This window comes from Leptonychotes weddellii, chromosome 1 (genome assembly GCF_054177405.1).
Source record: "Leptonychotes weddellii isolate Sample4059 chromosome 1, ASM5417740v2, whole genome shotgun sequence".
NCBI classification, from domain to species: domain Eukaryota; kingdom Metazoa; phylum Chordata; class Mammalia; order Carnivora; family Phocidae; genus Leptonychotes; species Leptonychotes weddellii.
Window position 1 is genome coordinate 3,430,945 of NC_138369.1, and position 19,862 is coordinate 3,450,806.

The 19,862-nt window shown below is 42.9% G+C and overlaps 2 protein-coding genes across 2 annotated transcripts in view; both read left to right on the forward strand.

Annotated features, from left to right (window-relative positions):
- Nucleotides 1–19,862, forward strand: part of RPL36 (ribosomal protein L36) — a 168,492-nt gene that overhangs the window by 120,584 nt on the left and 28,046 nt on the right. The gene's annotated exons all lie outside the window — the stretch shown is intronic.
- Nucleotides 1–19,862, forward strand: part of SAFB (scaffold attachment factor B) — a 37,662-nt gene that overhangs the window by 2,523 nt on the left and 15,277 nt on the right. The window contains exons 2-8 of the mRNA XM_081805256.1: nt 743–827; nt 13,107–13,171; nt 13,254–13,460; nt 16,187–16,249; nt 16,813–16,845; nt 18,910–18,942; nt 19,773–19,821. Coding sequence (XP_081661382.1) covers nt 743–827; nt 13,107–13,171; nt 13,254–13,460; nt 16,187–16,249; nt 16,813–16,845; nt 18,910–18,942; nt 19,773–19,821 — 535 coding nt within the window. The remainder of the gene's footprint in view (nt 1–742; nt 828–13,106; nt 13,172–13,253; nt 13,461–16,186; nt 16,250–16,812; nt 16,846–18,909; nt 18,943–19,772; nt 19,822–19,862) is intronic.

Sequence of the window (19,862 nt, forward strand, 5' to 3'; positions counted from 1 at the left end):
TTCTGAAACCGTCTAGAAAAAAGACATGCTATTTGAAGTGGGTTTAAACAGGACTTGTGCTCACAGGATAGTACAGTAAAGAGAGAAAGGATTATCAGTAAAACCTAAAAGCGAAGCCCAGTATCCAAGGATAACACTGTTGACACGCTCAGTAACCATTTGCTGCGGGCCGCCTCGGGGCTCTGCGCTGTGCTGAGTGTGGGTGCGGGCTGTTCAAAGGAATGATGAGCTCTTGGGTGGGAGGTGGGGCTTGCCAAGAGATCATTATAATTCTGTACCCTTTCAGGTAGGTCCCCTGCTGGTTAAGAGCAAGACCTTTGAAGTCAGTCACAGATGTGAGTGATCTGATGAGGTCGTATGGGTCATGTCCAGTCTCATGGCACACACAGTACGATCTCAGCCGAGTGAGTGTTAGCTGAGTATTCTGTCCAGACAATGCCAAGTGTAGGCATGGCATGGAGAGGGAGTCACAGAGGGTCGAACAACACGTCGCTGGGTGAAGTCATAGGAAAGGGAAGAGTGTGCTTTTTCCTTTTTGAGTTCCCTTGGGTCCCTAGTCCAGGATAGACTAGGTTGTGGTGTACTAAGAAATAAGTTGACTCCAGAGCCTTTGTTCCAAGGTAGAGCAAGACAACAGATGGGTGGGGGAAAGCCCTTTCCAGATCAGCAACCTGAAGTTTCGGTGGAAGTCGAGTCTGCGTGCTGCCTTTTTTGCTAAACTATTTTTTAACCTTCCGTTTAGGCAATTGAAGATGAGGGGGGTAATCCTGATGAGATTGAAATTACCTCCGAAGGAAACAAGAAGACATCAAAGAGATCCAGCAAAGGTAGGAAGGATTTTATAAGCACTGCTAATGTTAAGAACTTTCTTCACAATTCTTTCCTTTGCCAATGAGCCTGTTTAGTTGGCTGTGTTTGGGGTCTGTGAGCTACCCTGTGAATCCAAAGGGCCTGGAATGAAACTTTGCATTACCTTTAAGATTTCTCTAGTGTAGGGGCGCCTGGGTGGCTCAGTTGGTTAAGCAACTGCCTTCGGCTCAGGTCATGATCCTGGAATCCCGGGATCGAGTCCCGCATCGGGCTCCCTGCTCAGCGGGGGGTCTGCTTCTCCCTCTGACCCTCTTCCCTCTCGTGCTCTTTGTCTCTCATTCTTTCTCTCTCAAATAAATAAAAATCTTTAAAAAAAAAAAAGATTTCTCTAGTGTATTTTGTTTTTCTGGTACTTAGGAATTCAGACAGGATGGAAGGGATATTAACATATTGGTTCATTAGGCCTCTCAGCAGCCCTTGTTTATCCAGACTCTTTTTTTTTTTTTAAAGATTTTATTTATTTATTTTGAGAGAGAGAGAATGAGAGACAGAGAGCACGAGAGGGAAGAGGGCAGAGGGAGAAGCAGACCCCCCGCCAAGCAGGGAGCCCGATGCGGGACTCGATCCCGGGACTCCAGGATCATGACCTGAGCCGAAGGCAGTCGCTTAACCAACTGAGCCACCCAGGTGCCCTGTTTATCCAGACTCTTAACCTTCTTTACATAGAGAGTATTTAGGACTGCTTGGGTCTCCTATTTCTCTGACTTCTCTTTTAAATACCACCTGGCCAAAACAGTTGTCACTTTCACAGACATTGCTTTCAAAATTGCCTAGTGCGTAAATGATGCATTCATTCCACATGGCATTAGTGATCTTTATCATCTGACCCAAATCTCCGTTTCCCTCTTCTCCCCTTCAGCCTTCCTCTACTACATCCTGGGCTTTAGTCAGGCCCCGAACATGTGCTTCCCGCTCTTGGTCCTCTTTTGCCCAATGCTTATGTTCTTTGCCTACCCCTCTCCCCATGTGTCTGCATTCAGGTCCTTGTTCATCAACAGATGCCTTATGATCCCACCAGTAGCAACTCCTACCTTCAGCCCTCCGCACAGTGATGACCTGGTTCCTTAGACCTTGTTTTATTTATTTATTTATTTTTTTAAGATTTTATTTGTCAGAGCAGCCGCATATGCACACGCGAGCAAGGGCACAAGCAGGGGAAGTGGCAGACAGAGGGAGAAGCAGGTTCCCTGCTGAGCAAGGAGCCCAGTGTGGGACTCAGTCCCAGGGTCCTGGGATTATGACCTGAGCCAAAGGCAGATGCTTAACCGCTTAACCGACTGAGCCACCCAGGCGGTACCCCTTAGACCTTGCTTTAATGCTAATGTCACTCTGCCCCATGTTAATGAGATTATTGAGGGGAGGGGCTCTATCTTCCTTGTCTTTCTTGTTCTTTAATATTTACTTAGTAATTTCATTCAGTAACATTCAACTACTGTTCTTTTTTTTTTTTTTTAAGATTTTATTTATTCATTTGACAGAGAGAGACACAGCGAGAGAGGGAACACAAGCAGGGGGAGTGGGAGAGGGAGAAGCAGGCCTCCTGCCGAACAGGGAGTCCGATGCAGGGCTCGATCCCAGGACCCTGGTACCATGACCCGAGCCGAAGGCAGACGCCCAACGACGGAGCCACCCAGGCACCCCTCAACTACTGTTCTAAGAAAGAATCAGCTAGGGGCACCTGGGTGGCTCAGTCGGTTAAGTGTCTGCCTTCGGCTCAGATCATGATGATCGAGTCCCACATCGGGCTCCCTGCTCAGCGGGGAGTCTGCTTCTCCCTCTGACCCTCCCCCCCTCATGCTCTCTCTCTCTCTCTCTCTCTCAAATAAATAAAAATCTTTAAAAAAAGAAAGAATCAGCTAAAACTGGGCATTTGAACTGTTCTAAAAGTTCTCTTGGTAATTGGTGGCTTTGTTGCTCAGGCCCCCAAACAAAATGAAATATTCATATTACCTGGCCAGTGGTGAAGAATTGGGTTTGAAATGTCTTAAGAAACAGGGACCAATTGTCAGCCACACTGTGTGGTGTAAGCTCTTGGACAACAGCAGTCAGGTGACCTCACTTTGGAATGAAGTCACTTCTGTGGTCCATAGTACATTGTGCATTTTTGGCTTTGCCCAAGTAAATGTCTTTGCCAGGGTAAAGAGTACTGGAAAATCACAGAAAGACAGTCAGACTGATGGAAAATAGAGCCTGTTGGACCTCTTTTTGTGTTTTCTTTTCTTTTTGATAAAAAAAATTGTTTTGTGTTTTAAATACAAGCGTTAAGTAAAATGTAGAAGCTCCTTTTTTCCTAGTAAGGAGGTAACCCATTATTAGAAGGTTGGGCATACTTTCCCAGACTTTTATGTGTGTATGTGGTCTTTTAGAAATAAATATATAAAGGGGCGCCTGGGTGACTCAGTCGGTTAAGCGTCTGCCTTCGGCTCAGGTCATGATCCCAGGGTCTGGAGATCAAGCCCTGCATCCGGCTCCCTGGTCCTCGGGAAGCCTGCTTCTCTCTCTCCCACTCCACCTGCTTGTGTTCCCTCTCTTGCTGTCTCTCTCGCTGTCAAAAAAAAAAAAACTATGCACATACATTTTCCTTAAGGAAAAGGTCTTAGTTTACAAAATATTTTTTAGATTGTTTCTTTCCCTTACCACATTAAGGACGTATCTCCATAGTGCCTGCAAGTATAAAAAGACCTTTTTTTAAACAGCTTATTGTAACGTTTCTTATCAATGTACCAGTTTGGTTCATCAGTCTCCTTTGTTATTAAATTGTTGAGATTTTTTCCAGTTTTGACTTGGCATTTCCAGTTTTCAGTGCTGCCATGAACCAGAAATGTCTCTGTGTAAAGAAATACATTTTTGGGGGCACCTGGGTGGCTCAGTCGGTTAAGCGGCTGCCTTCGGCTCAGGTCATGATCCCAGAGTCCTGGGATCGAGCCCCACATCAGGCTCCCTGCTCAGCGGAGAGCATGCTTTTTCCTCTCCCTCTCCCTGCTGTTCTGCCTACTTGTGCTCTCTGTCAAATAAATAAATAAAATCTTAAAAAAAAAGAAATACATTTTTTGATAATTTTTTAAATACTTTATTTGAGAGAGAGTGAGCAAGAGAGCACAAGCAGTGGGGAGGGGCAGAGGCAAAGGGAGAAGCAGACTCCTAGCTGAGCAGGGAGCCTTACGCAGGACTCGATCCCCAGGACCCTTGGATCATGACCTGAGTCCAAAGCAGACGCTCAACTGACTGAGCCACCCAGGTGCCCTATTTTGTGATAACTTAATTAGAAGTAGAATTACGGGGTTAAGGATATGTGCATTTTATTTTGAAATAGCTACTGACAAGTAGTTTTTCCAACCAGCTGTACTGCTAATATCTCCACCAACAACAGAGAGGGGGTGCCTGTTTAAATTCTCACTGAATGTTGAGGATTATTTATCTTGTTACGTGTTGCCTTTTACGTAGGAGAAAAGTATTATATTTATCTGCATTTTCCACAGGTAAAATTTTAATTTACATCTCTTTACAGGTTAAACCGCTTCTGGTAATGGGCCATCTGTATTTTCTGAACTGCCTTTAATGCCCTTTGCCCACTTTTCTACTGAGTTTGTCTTACTGATGACTTCTGAGGGCTTGCTCTCTAAAATATTGCAATTGTTTTTTCCTAGTTTGTCATTCGACTTAACTTCTTCGTGATGTTATAGTCATTCAAGTTTTAATCTTTAATACAGGCTGCACTGTCAACCTGTCCTATATGGTTTCTAGACTTTATGTTGTGTTTTAAAAGGCCCTCCTTGGGGTGCTTGGGTGGCTCAGTCGGTTAAGCATCCAACTCTTGATTTCAGCCCATGTTATGATCTTGTGGGTGGTCGTGGGATGGAGCTCCGCGTCAGGCTCAGCGCAGAGTCGGCTTGAGATTCTCTCCCTCCCCTCCACTCCTGCACATTTGCACATTCTTTCTCTAAATAGATAAAAAATCTTCTTTTAAAGTTTATTTTATTTTATTTTTAAAGATTTTATTTATTTATTTGAGACAGAGAGCATGAGAGGGAGGAGGGTCAGAGGGAGAAACAGACTCCCTGCCGAGCAGGGAGCCCGATGCGGGACTCGATCCCGGGACTCCAGGATCATGACCTGAGCCGAAGGCAGTCGCTTACCCAACTGAGCCACCCAGGCGCCCAAGTTTAGTTATTTTAAAAAGGTAAAAAAATAAAATGTTCTCTTTTGCTTTAAAATTATAAAAAGTATTCTACGTTCTACGTTGTAGAGTAATATTTATGGTTTTGTTTTTTTAACTTGGATGTTCAGTTCATTTGGAATTTACTTTTGCATATGGTGTGAGGTAGGTAGGGATCAAAGTATGGACCATTTCTGACTGATTCTTTGTGCCTTTCCCCGGTCACACTCCCCTAAGCCCCCTAACACCCCCCCCCAAAAGTTTGTTATTACTTTATGATGGATTAGTTTTGCCTGTTATAGAACTTCATGTAAAATGAAACCATTCAATACAAACTCTTTTGTGTCTGGTTCTTTGCTTGGCATAATTTGTTCTATTCCTGCGCTTTACAGTACCTTTTGATATTTGGTACGGCAAGTATGTACATTCTACTGAATTATTTTCGACAACCTTTTACATATTAGCAAGAGTTTAATGAAAATAAGGTTCATTCTTCTGACCCGTTTGAAGAAACTGAAAATGCTTTGAAATCATACTGATTATTTTAAGCACAATCCTAGAGTGTATGTCAGGCAATCTCAGCACTTCTCCAGAGTAGTTTCATACCAGTCATCTCTTAAGCAGAATCTTTTGAATTATCAGAACAGTAAATTGTAACTGGAAAAGCGAAGTTTATGTTTGCTTTTTAGCTCTTTTCTGATCCTGTGCTGCTGGGCTGTTTGTCTGTTTTGACACAGGTTAATATTAGGGCAAAGATGCAAGAATCAGAAAAAATTTTCATGTGTCCTTCATCCAGCCTTCTCAGATGTTATCATTTTACTAAATTTCTTTATCCTCCCCCCACCTCCTTATGTATGTATGTATGTTTTTTTTTCATTTCTGAACTACTTCAGAACGAATGGCTGGCATGGGCCCCTTTGCCCCCCATACTGCGGTATTGCCTGACAGCAAGGGTATTACAGAGACCTAGTTGTCAAAATCAAGACATTAACGTGGATACAGTTGCCAAAGCTGACATCTTCTTTAGATACTAGGTTCTTTATAGCTCAAAAGTTAAAATAATCCAGGGTCATGCATTGCATTCAGTTGTCATGTCTCTCTGGTTTCCTTTTATCTGGGGCAGTTTCTAAGACTTGTTGTGTTCCTGTATTGCCATTTTTGAAGCGTACAGACCATTTGTTTTGAAGGCTTTGAAGGTTTTTTGAATTGGGATTTATTTACTTGTTCATTTTTTTTCTCTCATTAGATTCAAATTATATACTTTTGTCAGCAGTACCAGAAACTTCACTCATCCTCCATATTCTCTTCCTCCGCATATCCTCTGGAGGCACATGCTGTCCATTTGAGTAACTTAAAGTGCTGTTGGTCAGGTTTCTCCACTGGAAAGTTATTATCTTACCCTTTGTAATTGTATCTGTGGGGAAGATACCTTGAGACTTCTGTAAATATCTTGTTCTTCCTCAGCTAGTTTTAGCACCCACTGATTCTTATCCACTGGTGATTTTCTTTTTCTTTTCAGATTTTATTTATGTATTTATTTGAGAGAGAGAGAGAGAGAGACCACATGAGAGGGGGGAGGGTCAGAGGGAGAAGCGGCTCCCTGCCAAGCAGGGAGCCCGATGCGGGACTCGATCCTGGGACTCCAGGATCATGACCTGAGCCAAAGGCAGTCACTTAATCAACTGAGCCACCCAGGCGCCCCTCCACTGGTGATTTTCTAAATTTATCATCCTATCTACGTTTATTAGTTGGTTTTCTGCCATAAGGGATGGCTTGCCCTTCTTCCTTATTTATCAGTGAGAAACTTAGAGATTCTTACTTTGTAAGTTATAAACCTTTGTGATGATTATTTTGATGTTCAGATTGTTCCAGTGAGAGCCCTTCAAGCTGACTTGTGTGTCTTTTTGACATATCCATATCACTCTTTGAGCACTTTGTTACTTTCTGGCAGAATAGAGTATTCCAGTCTCTTGTACTTTCCTGCTGAACCCTGGGAATCAGCCATTTCTTCTAGGCACCCTTGTTCTTTTTTGTGGAGAGTGGTACCTTGTAGGCCAGTGCTGGGTTTGTAAGGTCTGTTGGACTGAATATGCCTCATGAAATTAAATGCTGATGAAGCAATCAAATTAGCCAGTGACAGCTTCAGAAATGTGAAAAAAGTAAAGCTCTGGCTAATATGAGCAGTGCACCAACTAAATTTGCTAGCTAGTTAAAATTGTTTATTAATTGTTTCTCTTGGATTTTGCAGGTGGCAGTGATACTTGTGAGTCAAAGAGTTAAGCAAGATGGATATAAAAAAAATCTATGTTTAGTGTTCTTAAATGGCAAAATAAAAGTAAAAGGAAATCTTTAAGACCTGTGACATAACTAATTTTGAGAAAGTTTTCGTAGATGTGATGATCTCATATTAGAAAGTTGTCGATTAGCCCCAAGCTGATCTAAAAAGAAAGTGTATAAGAATAACCAAAATTGGGGCCCCTGGGTGGCTCAGTTGTTAAGTGTCTGCCTTCGGCTCAGGTCATGATCCCAGAGTCCTGGGATCGAGCCCCGCATTGGGCTCCCCGCATCAGGCTCCCTGCTTGGTGGGAAGCCTGCTTCTCCCTCCCCCGCTCCCACTGCTTGTGTTCCCTCTCTTGCTGTGTCTCTCTCTGTCAAATAAATAAAATCTTAAAAAAAAAAAAAAAGAATAAATAGTAAAAAGAATTTTAAATATTTTAAGTATTAAAAAGAATTTTAGGGCGCCTGGGTGGCTCAGTTGGTTAAGCAACTGCCTTCGGCTCGGGTCATGATCCTGGAGTCCCGGGATCGAGTCCCACATCAGGCTCCCTGCTCGGCAGGGAGTCTGCTTCTCCCTCTGACCCTCCTCCCTCTCATGCTCTCTGTCTCTCTGGCAAATACATAAAATCTTAAAAAAAAAAAAAGAATTTTAATAGTAGGACATCAAACAGTGGGAAGTTTGAAGATTTGTTCCTCTTAAAGGTGGCATTGGGGTTGCCTGGCTGGCTCAGTTGTTAGAGTGAGTAACTCTTCATCTCAGGGTTGTGAGTGCAAGCTCCACGTTGGGTGTGGAACCTACTTAAAAAAAATATATTTTTTAAAATTTTCTTTATTTATTTGATGCCAAGACCCTGGGATCATGACCTGAGCCGAAGGCAGACGCTGAACAACTGAGCCACCCAGGTGCCCCTAAAATTTTTTTTTTTAAGGTGGCTCTAAGGATTTTTCAGTAGATGATGCTGGAACAGTTGGCTGTCTATCTGATGGTGGGGAAAGGTCTGTTCTTCCTCCTTCCATGGCAAATAGAAATTCTGGCTAGGATAGCACTTTCATAGTCACCGTGGTGAGGGAGACCTGAAATGACACTAAAAGCAAGACAAAAAGGCAAATAAACTCAGCTGCGTAAAAGGTTTAATTCTCTTAGCAAAAGACATAAATAATTCAGATGCAACAGGCTTAGAAAAAAGTATTATAGAATATGAATATTTAGAAAACGTTAAGTATTCTTACATCTCAGTAAAGAAAACATGCAGTCCGGTTGGCAAGTAGAGACTATGAATAAGGAGTTCACAGATAAAGTAAAAGCAAACATGACCTGTATACAAAAAAAGGTTCTCTTGCTAGTAATTGAAGGAAAGCATATAAAAATAGAATTATCATTTTTGTCTCTTACGTTTATAAAAATTTATACTGTTCCTAATATCCCATATTAGCAAGGATGTGAGGAAATGGGCAGTTGTTGGGTATGGTAAATTAATAAAGCCTCTTTGCACTGGGGTCACTAAACTAAGCAACGTTCGCAGTATGAAGTAAAAGATGGGGATGGATTAATATGTAGTGCAAGAAAATATTTATGAGCATGAATCTTTTATTAGTGAAGTAAAATTGACAGTGAAATGAGTGTGACTCTTTGAGTGGATAATTACATAAATGTATTTGTATAATCAAATACGTTTTAAAAGTAATGACCTGCCCACATGCATTAGGCCACTCGGGGTGCTGTGTTGGAATCCGAGCAGAAGTCAGAGGAGGCAGTCTAACCGATGCATTTGGAGATGATCCCTGAGGCAGAAGTACAGCCAGGAAGAGGAGCTGGAACCCCAGGCATGAAAGCTAGAAACAGGGTAGGGATGTCAGAGCAGGGCAAGTAGAGCCTTAGAGTTTGGAGGCTGGGAACGAAGAGGACATTCCTCTGGAGAAAGGATTTGAGGGGCACCTTTTCCCTTGGTACTAAAGACAGCATTCTGGTTTATTCTAGATAGCTGTATTTTTCATTCAAATCAATTCTGCATTGGTTTAAGCGCATTTTTTTCCTTTTTAGAAAGTAGGGTGCCTTGAGGCGCCTGGGTGCCTCAGTCGTTACGCGTCTGCCTTCGGCTCAGGTCATGATCCCAGAGTCGTGGGATCGAGCCCCACATCGGGCTCCCTGCTCCGCGGGAGGCCTGCTTCTCCCTCTCCCACTCCCCCTGCTTGTGTTCCCTCTCTCGCTGTCTCTCTCTCTCTGTCAAATAAATAAATAAGATCTTTAAAAAAAAAAAGAAAGAAAAAGAAAGTAGGGTGCCTTTTCCCAAATAGTGCTTCTTGATAAGCTTCCCAGCCAGGGTTATGTTTTCTATATATACCGAAAATTAAATTTTTTTTTTAATAGGGGTTGTTTTTGGTTTTCTTTAAAGATTTTATTTATTTGACAGAGATAGTGAAAGAGGGAGCACAAGCACGGGGGAGCTGGAGAGGGAGAAGCAGACTCCCTGCTGAGCTAGGAGCCTGATGCAGGGCTCCATCCCAGGACCCTGGGCTTATGACCTGAGCCGAAGGCAGACGCTTAACCATCTGAGCCACCCAGGCGCCCCAAGACTAAATGATCTTAAGACCATGAATTCCGTTGACATCTCTGGTCCTTTCTTACTTGAGAGCATTTCCCCCTCCCCCAAGAGGTTTAGGCTGCAGTGTATCTGTGCTACTGCTCTGGAGCAAAGGTGGTTGTGAAAGTGGAAAACTGATTTTGCTTGTTGGAAACCTGCTGCCTCTCTTGTGAAAGGGAGAGAGAAAGAAAGGGTTGCAAGTTTGTGGTGACCTACTTAGGTTTTTCCTAGTAACTGGGATAGAACTGGATAAAACCAATGTATATATTCTAGAATGATACTAGCTTTATCAAATATAAATCTGTGGAAATGTTGCTGGTGCAACTTCCTGGTATATTTACATAGAGACCATTGAGTTGAGTTCAGACATTTTTTAAAGCTCAAGGCATATTTTGTCTTAGATATTACAAAATGGCAATGGTGTTCCCAGCCAGCCACTAAGGCTATTTGCACATAATGTATTGAATTCTACTGTTAGTGTCATGATCTATGTTTTTAAATAATATATTCCTGAAAAACCTTTCAGATTTCCTGAAAGATATTTCTGAATGAAATTAGAATATGGAAATATCAGGGGTTCCTGGGTGGCTTAGTCGGTTGGGCATCTGCCTTCAGCTCAGGTCACAATTCCAGGGTCCTGGGATTGAGCCTCGCATCAGAGCCTGCTTCTCCCTCTGCCCCGCCCCTGCTTGTGCTCTCTCTTTCTCTTGCAAATAAATAAATAAAAGCTTTAAAAAAAAAAAAAAAGACCATGGAAAAATCAGGTAACACGTGTAATAAGGAAGTTCTTATCCCGGAGAGAGGTTTTTTTTAAAAAACTCAATTACGGGGGCGCCTGGGTGGCTCAGTCGTTACGCGTCTGCCTTCGGCTCAGGTCATGATCCCAGGGTCCTGGGATCAAGCCCCGCATCGGGCTCCCTGCTCCGTGGGAAGTCAGCTTCTCCCTCTCCCACTCCCCCTGCTTGTGTTCCTGCTCTTGCTGTCTCTCTGTCAAATAAATAAATAAATATAATCTTTAAAAAAAAAAACAACAACTCAATTATGGTATAAATGATTAGGTTTGGGTTTTTTGTCTTCCTTCTCCCGCCTTTTTTTGCCCTGAATATTACACATTTCATATACTTACAAGTTTAATCCTAAAATATAAGCAAGTTAATGTTTATTTCTCTTATATTTCTTGAAAAAACACTTAATGGCCTTAAGAAATCCATCTTCAGGTTGGGAAGAAGGTCTTGAGGGAAGTGAGGTTTTTTTTGTTTTGTGACTAAGTCACAAAAGAAGTTGAGCATTGCCTTTGTGATAAGGAGCTATAGCTCCAAAGCATGTAACCTTACTGGGTACTACACTCTGCTTTTGAGACATGGTCTCGTATTTCATACGTGGGATTTTATTCTTCACAATGAAAAGAGTCAATCAGTTTAATTTTAGCAGGCCTGTTCTTAGATCAAAATTTTCACTTTTCCCCTACATTTTTCATGATTATCGTGGCTAGTGATTTCCATTTTCTCTTCAGCCGTGGCATTTCTATTTATCCTTTACATATTTCTATTTTTTTTAATTCATCCTTATAATTAATACAAAAAATAAAGGCAAATCTCCACATAAAATGCTATTTAGATGAATGTGCCAATGTGCCTGCCCACTGTGAACTGTTGTCTTCAGAACAGATTGTGAATGTTCTAAAATTAATCTCTCCGTAAGAAATACTAAAAGGTTGGGCGCCTGGGTGGCTCAGTTGGTTAAGCGACTGCCTTCAGCTCAGGTCATGATCCCAGGGTCCTGGGATCGAGTCCCACATCGGGCTCCCGGCTCAGCGGGGAGCCTGCTTCTCCCTCTGACCCTCTCCCCTCTCATGCTGTTTCTCTCCTGCTCACTCTCTAATAAATAAATAAATAATCTTAAAAAAAAAAAATACTAAAAGGTTGAGTGAGGGACGTTAAGGGGAAATTATTTCCTCATTTTTCAAAGCAACGGAGTCAAATCTGTCTAAAAACTGTAATGTGAGCCAGAAAATGAGTCCAGCCTCCTGAACAAAAATACTCAACCTAAGGATAAATTCAGGTTAAAAAGGTATTCTTTTTTGCCTAGAACATTGGCAAGGGTAAGAAATAAAGCTGGTTTTAACAGATTCAGAAAGATTGGCACTTGTATTCATTGTTGATGGAACTGTATGAATTGGAACAACCTTCCTCTGGGGCATCTTGATGATATGTGGGTTCTTTGTTTTTAATAAAAGTCTTAAAAATATACACACCCTTTGTCTTAGGAATGCCATTTCTAGAAATATGCTCTAAAATGGTAATTGCCTATGTACGAAAAGAACTGCCAGGATGTTCATCTTTATAAGCATTTTCTTGAATTTCCACGCATACGTATTAATTAGATCAATGGTGGTATCTGTATAATGCTGTTAAAGAATATGGAAATAAGTTCATAACATAGTAAGGGACAAGATCACAGAATGATGGTACAGTGTCATTTTATACAGTAAATACAGTGCATGTATATACATAGCAGAATAGAGGAGGATGTCTGTGTATGTCATTATAACATGGGGGCTATAACTCTAGGTGGTAAAATTACGAATGGCTTTTCTTACTGCTTATTTATAGTTTGTTGTGTCAGTTTCTATGGGAAAATATGCCCCATGTTTGTTTGTTGGTTTTTTTTTTTAATAAGATTTTATTTATTTGACAGAGACAAAGCGGGAACACAAGGAGGGGGAGGGGCAGAGGGAGAAGCAGGCTCCCCGCTGAGCCAGGAGCCCGATGTGGGGCTCGATCCCAGGACCCTGGGATCATGACCTGAGTCGAAGGCAGACGCTTAATCACTGAGCCACCCAGGCGCCCCTATGCCCCATGTTTCTTAACTAAAAAACAGCACACTGTATGAAATACTGTCTTCCCCACAGCCAAAGCTGCTTGACGCAATGGCCAGGCATTAAAACAGGTCTGATCTGCCTTGACCTTACTAAGTACTCATTTCCAGCTCCTTATACTTGCACAGCCACTTGATGAGAACAGAACCTCTTCTGCTTGAGGGGAGCGGGGGCGTGGGCTGCTCTGTCCCGAAAGGCCTTACCCTTCCAGGATTACCATTTCTAAATTGGGAAGTGCTACAGGTGTTGGTGTCTGCTTCTGTGATGCTTAGGGCCTGTAAAAGTTACTGCTTCTGGAAGATACAGATCATTGATCTGGTGCTGTAAACTATTCTCTCTTCAGGGCGTAAACCAGAAGAAGAGGGTGTGGAAGACAATGGGCTGGAGGAAAACTCTGGGGATGGACAGGTATGTGCAGCCTTGTCAGTGAATCAACTTGGTGGATCGACCTACGGCAGTCATGTGATGGTTGTGTTTTGTTTTGTCACAGGAGGATGTTGAAACTAGTTTGGAGAACTTGCAAGACATTGACATGATGGATATCAGTGTATTGGATGAAGCAGAAATCGATAATGGAAGTGTTGCAGACTGTGTAGAAGACGATGATGCAGATAACCTCCCAGAGTCCCTGTCCGATAGTAGAGAGCTAGTCGAGGGAGAAATGAAAGAGCTTCCTGAGCAGCTTCAAGAACATGCTGTAGGTAACTCGGCAGTGTCTCTCTCTAGGATGCACCGTGAATGTATCCGTTCCTCAAATGTCCTGAGAGATGATAAGGTTTATATTTGGAATTGAGCTCTTTTACTGCTAGTTCAGTGGGATGGTGCTTAATCTGTTCACGTGTAAAATCCAGACAATCTGAAAACACTTTGTTGAGAAGTGTCTCGGTGAGATCCAGGAGTATGTGCTGTTTGCATAATGCATCATTAAACATTTCAGGGACGCTCTCAGAGACCTTCCTATTACAGGAGCTTGGTCTGTGGTGGTATGGTTCGCATGCCTTGAAAATAGCAAAATAGAGGTTGAAAGTTGACCTTTTCCTGATAGCTGATCCATGCCTTCCTCCTAGTCAGCGTTTCATAAAATAAGCTTTGACACGGTCTTCAGAGCTTTAGTTTTTTTCATTTTAGAAACAAATCTAATTATACTACAATTACAATGGGTACTATTTATTGAATTCAGTTTGCCAGGCATTAGGCAGATGTCCTTCAATACTTTAACAAGAACAGGGCATATGTAGATGATATTTTGCCGATTTTCCACTTGAGGAAATCCGGGAGTAAAGAGGTAAAGAAGTCTCTCCAGGCAGCCCACAGCTCCAAAGAGAATAAGAATTAAGACCAGGCTAAGTCCAGAGTCTGCTTTAACTCCTACATTGTGTTGACTTGGTGCAGATAATTTGTTGGATTATTTCTGTGAGGATGAGTGTTTGTCGGGTAGACCGAAAAGGCAGTGAAAATCAGCAGCTGTTAGGCATCTCAGTAGCAATCCTTACATGTTGGTTCCTGGGAGGTACCTTGATTTCTTAGTGGCTCTCAGATCTCTTGCAGTGAGTATATCGAGTCGCCCCAAGGGAAAGAAGCCCTGTTTTCTGCTAGTGGATCCGCTCCTGCCATTCGTTAGAATATTTTTGCATTTCCTCTTAGAACTGATTCTGAGTATCCTGAGAGGTAGTAGTTTGTCATCTTTGAGTGGGGAGTTTGATTTTGAGCATTGACTGTCATTTTGATACAAATAGGGTGTGTAATTTTATTTTTCGGTGTAAGTCTCATTTGCTGGCTTCGTAGAAAGTACCCAGAACACTAGAGCAGTGACACAAAGTACATACCCTTCCTTATTAGCTGCTCTTTCTGAAGGCTGTTTTTCCCCCCTCTGACTAGAAAATAATACCTTCAGTCATAAAAGTCTGGAAACATCCTACATGTTTGCCAGTGATGGTTAATTAAAATTAGTAAAAGTAGGGTAAGTTAAGAATTGAAGACCGTTCACTAGAGGTCTGACAATTTGCTGAGTGACCTTGGGCAAATTACTTAACCTCTCTGGACCTCACTTGTAAAAATAATAGGTTTTGGGAGGATTGAATAGATGAACGTTTATTAGTAGCTTAGATCTAAAGTCATCAAACTGGCCAACAGCTGTTGGAACATAGCCATACCTGTTTGTGGCAGTCATCCGTGACATCTGCTTTCTCAAACAATAGAGTAGTCATGACAGAGACCATCTGGCCTGCAAAGTCTCAAATATTTACTGTCTGGCCCTTGGTAGGAAAAGTTTGCTGACCCTGGTTTAGAACTGTGCCTGGCATATAGCAACACCATGGGGCTGTTGTTGTTACTGTAAAATTGTAGTATTATTTCTAGTAATACAATTATTACTGTTATATAACCATGTAAATGAGATAAGTAGATTCATATGAACTAAAACAATTTTCACGAGGGAGGTGGAAATATGGCAGGGGACAGAATGTGCTGCCGCTCAGAGTGCACAGAGAAAGGAGAGGTGGTCTTGCACGCATGTGTGCAGCACTCTTTGTGAGCATGTACTGACCATCCGAAGACGATTGCATCGGGGGAGGGAAGGAGTGGCGCAAGGGTGGTTTCCTAGTCGGATAAACGTAGTATAACCATACATGTTGTTGCTAAAGTACTTGAAAATTACCCCCCTCCCTAAAATATAACCACCTTGGGGCTTCACAGCAAGCAGTTTAAATTATTTTGGTTCTCACAACAGTAATATCATGAACCTCCCTTATGTGTGTGGGGAATCCCCACCTTATTGGGGAGAGCTCACCTTTTGGAATAGAAGGTCAACATACCAGTCATTTTTCCCCAACAGAGGGGCCTCCGTGGGCCACCTGCCTTGGCAGTCCTGTGTTCCTGTCCCCACACTCCAGTTTGGAAATTGATGAGGCTAAGAGGCCGGTGCTCAGACATGCCATCTCGGTCTTGGCCAGAATCACCTTGGGGCAGCGGGCTCAGTAGCAGTAGCATTCGGGCTTGGAGAAGTGGTGGTGGCCCCAGAAATCCCAAGAATCCATTCTGCAGTCTGTTTCTGGACCTTGTTCACAGAAGAGCAGCCCCCAAACCTAGTGTTCCAACGGACTTGGGAGAGTCTGTGTACTATCTAATTTTAATCTCTTTTCTGCTTAACTTAAACTTTGTTTTTCTTTCTTAAAAGCTTGACTTATATCTTAAAACCCTCAGTGCTACCATAGTGGGTCTCCCAGTCTGTTTGCAAATACTGTATACATTTATAACATTTTTTTAAATCGAGGTGAAGTCAAGCTATAATGCTGTTTGGATTCCTGCATCATGTTTGGAATTTTGTCATAAGTGATTTTCATGGTTGTTACTTTTCATTTTACAGATGTGCTGTCATGTTACCTAATATTGACATTGTAAACTGTATTTTTGTTTATTTTACAGATCGAAGACAAAGAAACCCTAAATAATTTAGATACTTCATCATCTGACTTCACTATATTACAGGTAAATTATATGTCTCAGTAATTTTAGAATCAAAGGTTAGACTACCATTTCTGGAGACCACTTCAGATGTTGAATGGCCTTCCCAAGTAAAAGTCATTACAAGGTTTGTTTGACCTATTGGCATTTTCAGAGGGCTTCGTTTTCCACTTTCCCCAAATACAACATGCTTACTACAAAGGACTCATCGTCGTGGCTTCCCCTACCAGCACTGTGGCTTATCTATAGCTGAGAGGAGGGCCTGTCTGGGGACGTTCTTGTTGATTTTGACTGCTGGGGGAAGAACTGCCTGTCTGATCTGTTCTGGGTGGCATTCTCTGCAGAAAGACTAAGGGGAGATGGTGGCGGGGGTTGGGGGAGCACTCTCTACCTAGGAGATATTATTGGGGTCCAGGTGAGGACTCAGGAGGGTGGGGCGGCGAGAACACAGACATCACAGCTGGGAAAGGTGGCATCTTGGGGGGTCTGGTTCTGCCTTTGGGAATTTTTCTCGTAGAAAATGCACAGATTTCCTTTGATGACTTTATCGTCTTGACTGTATCATCTGTGTAAATATTAAATCTTAGATGAGAACAAATGAGATGTGGACTAACTTTCAGGTAGGATTTACATAAATGTGGGTCTTGAGTTTCCTTTTAATTTTTCTGCCAGCCTGCCTAGATATATAAACCATTGGAATAAACTTAGCTGGGTAGCTATCTGATTTTCGTTGAATTGGAAAGTTTTGCAAGGAAATGAAAATACAGTCAGCTTTTGCCAGTGTTTATTTTTGTTTTGGGGGGTTTTTTTTGTTGTCATATTTCATTCACCTGTATGCTTAATTAGAAATCCTCTTTCAGATGCAATCTCCATTTGCTTCAGCCAGGCAAGGGCAAGGTTAGTTATTGGCAAGTCAGAAACCCAGCTTCAAGGAGTGTACAAACCTCAAGAAAGCATGGTGGAACCCAGCCTACCTTTAGGGCTGATGTCTCTCTCCAGCTGCAAAGTGACACCATCCATTCCTGGCTCCGAAAGGAAAGGGGGAGCCGGGTGTCATTTTCTCAAGTCTTTCTAGGTCCAAGACTCCTGTGTTAAAGTGGGAAATACATAAACCCTTCCAGAGACAAACAGGGATAGATTTGTTTCTCTCTGGAGAAAGTTAAAGGAGAGAATTCTGCCTAGAGTGATCTTTGGCTTTAGTAGTGGGGTTAAATCTCAGAGTGGGGTACGTTGCATGAAAACAAAATACATAGAATGAAGGTATGAGGAAAGTGAACAGTTTCCTGGGGCTTTTCAGAATGGCAGGCCAGCTCCCAATGAAGGTGTGGACCTCCCGCCCCCATGTCCCAGGCGTTTGTTCGTGCCTGTGGTGTGTCGGGCATGTGTGCAGAGATGAATGTCGCCATCCTCACAGGGCCCTTCCTCCCTGTGTGAAGTACACACCAGCCATGTTGGGAAGAGACCTGGGCTGACCTGGACTCCTGCTCACACAGCCATTGTGCAGAATGTGGCTCTGCTTTGTTTGTATCCTTGAGGCAGTTTGTCAGCCATTCTGTGCCAGTCTCCCAGAGGAAGGATGATACTAAGAGTACCAACCTGTTAGGGCTGTCTGATGATTAACGTGTGTGTGTAAAGGGCTTAAATACGTGCCTGGAACCTAGTCAGCGCTCATCAGTATTGGCTGGAATTCCAGGATGAAGTGCCTCATGCAGAGGGTCTGTAGGCACTGAGGACCCCATAGTGAGGGAAAGGCTCTTCCTTAGTGGGGCAGCCTCTGAAGCCATTAGGAGAAACCTTTCTAGGAGGAGATGGCCCCTGAGCTAAGTGCTGGGGGATGTGTGGGACTCAGCTGGGGGTGAGGAGGGGTATAGATGGACCTGTCAGGAGAGAGTTGGTGTGAGGGGCCATTGCCAAAGGCCATAGGCCACGGAGGAACCGTGTGCTCACCATGGTGGCAGATGGATAGGGAAGGGATGGTAAAACCGGATGCCGTTGGAGGCGAGGAACAGCAGTGGTCTGGATTGCTAGGGCTTCCTGGGAAGGGTTTGGGGATGTTTAGGAATTAGAGGTGGCACAGTGGAAACGCCGGTGGGAGAGATAAGGAAGGAGTAGTGTGTAATCCTGGAGAGAGCGCTCAGGTGACCAGGTGCAGGCATGGTAGGACCATGAGAACTGAGAGCAGGGGTCAAACCACCTGTGCCTTTATTCCCTCACTCTCTGAAAATTTCAGCAGTTAATCTACATTAAGTGAAAAAAAATGATAAATGTCAGGCATTCTGTTACATACTACATGTGGACAAAAACACTGCCCTCTTGGCTTTTTTAAGAGTTCGGTCTAGGGGGACAGACGGGCATGTGATGCAGTCATTGCCATGGAAAGTGATAATGTTGCCAGGCGCTGGAGAAATGAGGCAGCACAAACAGGAGCAAAAGCCAGATCCCAGGCCCCTTGAGAGCAGCCCAGGCGGAGGGGGTGGGGTGGGGTTTGGGGCAGAGGCAAAGGCAAGCAAGGTGCAGTGTTGTGTGTGGGCTCTGTCCTGAATGTGAGTAGGTTCTCCACCTGTTGTGTTTGTGAGTTTCTTAGTACGTGTTTTAGAAATTCCCTTTTTAGTTACAGCTTTTGGTGTAAAGAAGCTGTAGGTTTCATTCATCTGGCACAATCTTATTTATGTTTTTTGTTGCAGGAAATTGAAGAGCCATCCTTGGAGCCAGGTACTGTTAAATGAAAAACTTACCAGCGGGGGTTTGGAACCATTCTAGCTTTCCACCTTCTCTAATTTAAATTCTTTAATTTTAAAAAGTTGCCTTACTGTAGTATACATTGTTCTAAAGGTTTACGATCCAGAACATACCAGGATCATAGAGATTGGAAACCCAGCCATATCACCAGATCTGTGAAAGTGGCTCACTTCTCATGTTACAGAACGTATTGATGAGATGAAACGATCTCATGCCTTTTTAAACGTAAACGGCACTTAAACGAACGTAGAAAGAGTTTGCATGATGCCTCTCATGAGCTAATACCCGTGCTCCCCACAAAACAGATCTTGTGATATTGGGCAGTGTCTTAACTTTGTGGTTTTTAATTCAGGCAGTGCAGGTAGCTGTAGGGAGATGCATTTTAACACATTGAGACATAACTGGATTCCAGAAGAGGAAAGAGTTTCTTCATGAGAATTCCAAACAAATGCTATTCACTTTCTGGACTGCAAATATCTCAGAGCACCGATGGAAGAGATTCTGGTTTTCATGTTGGACTGTTCTGTTAAAAGAAATTCAAAGAAATTTGGAAATTGAGCTATTCAGTGAATGGTGATACATTCAGTTAAGCATCTTGGACTTTGGAAGCTAAATTCGGAAGAGTCCTGTGTAAACGACGACAGAATGAAGACTGTCAAGAATCAGCCAGAAGGTTTTGGGGGTTAAATCTCTGGGATGCTTTTCTCTTCCATGTAGCGTAGCGGCTTCCTGTAGCAGTCGGTTGGAGCGCAGGTAGTGTAAACCGGTGTAACTTTGTGTACCCGCGGGTTTTCCAATCTCTGTGTAGCTAGCAGTTCTCTTCGTGTTAGTGTGGCAGCCGTGCCAGTTCCGCATTTGTGATTGCTTTATTTCCCTGGTAATTAAACCTTGTGCCATT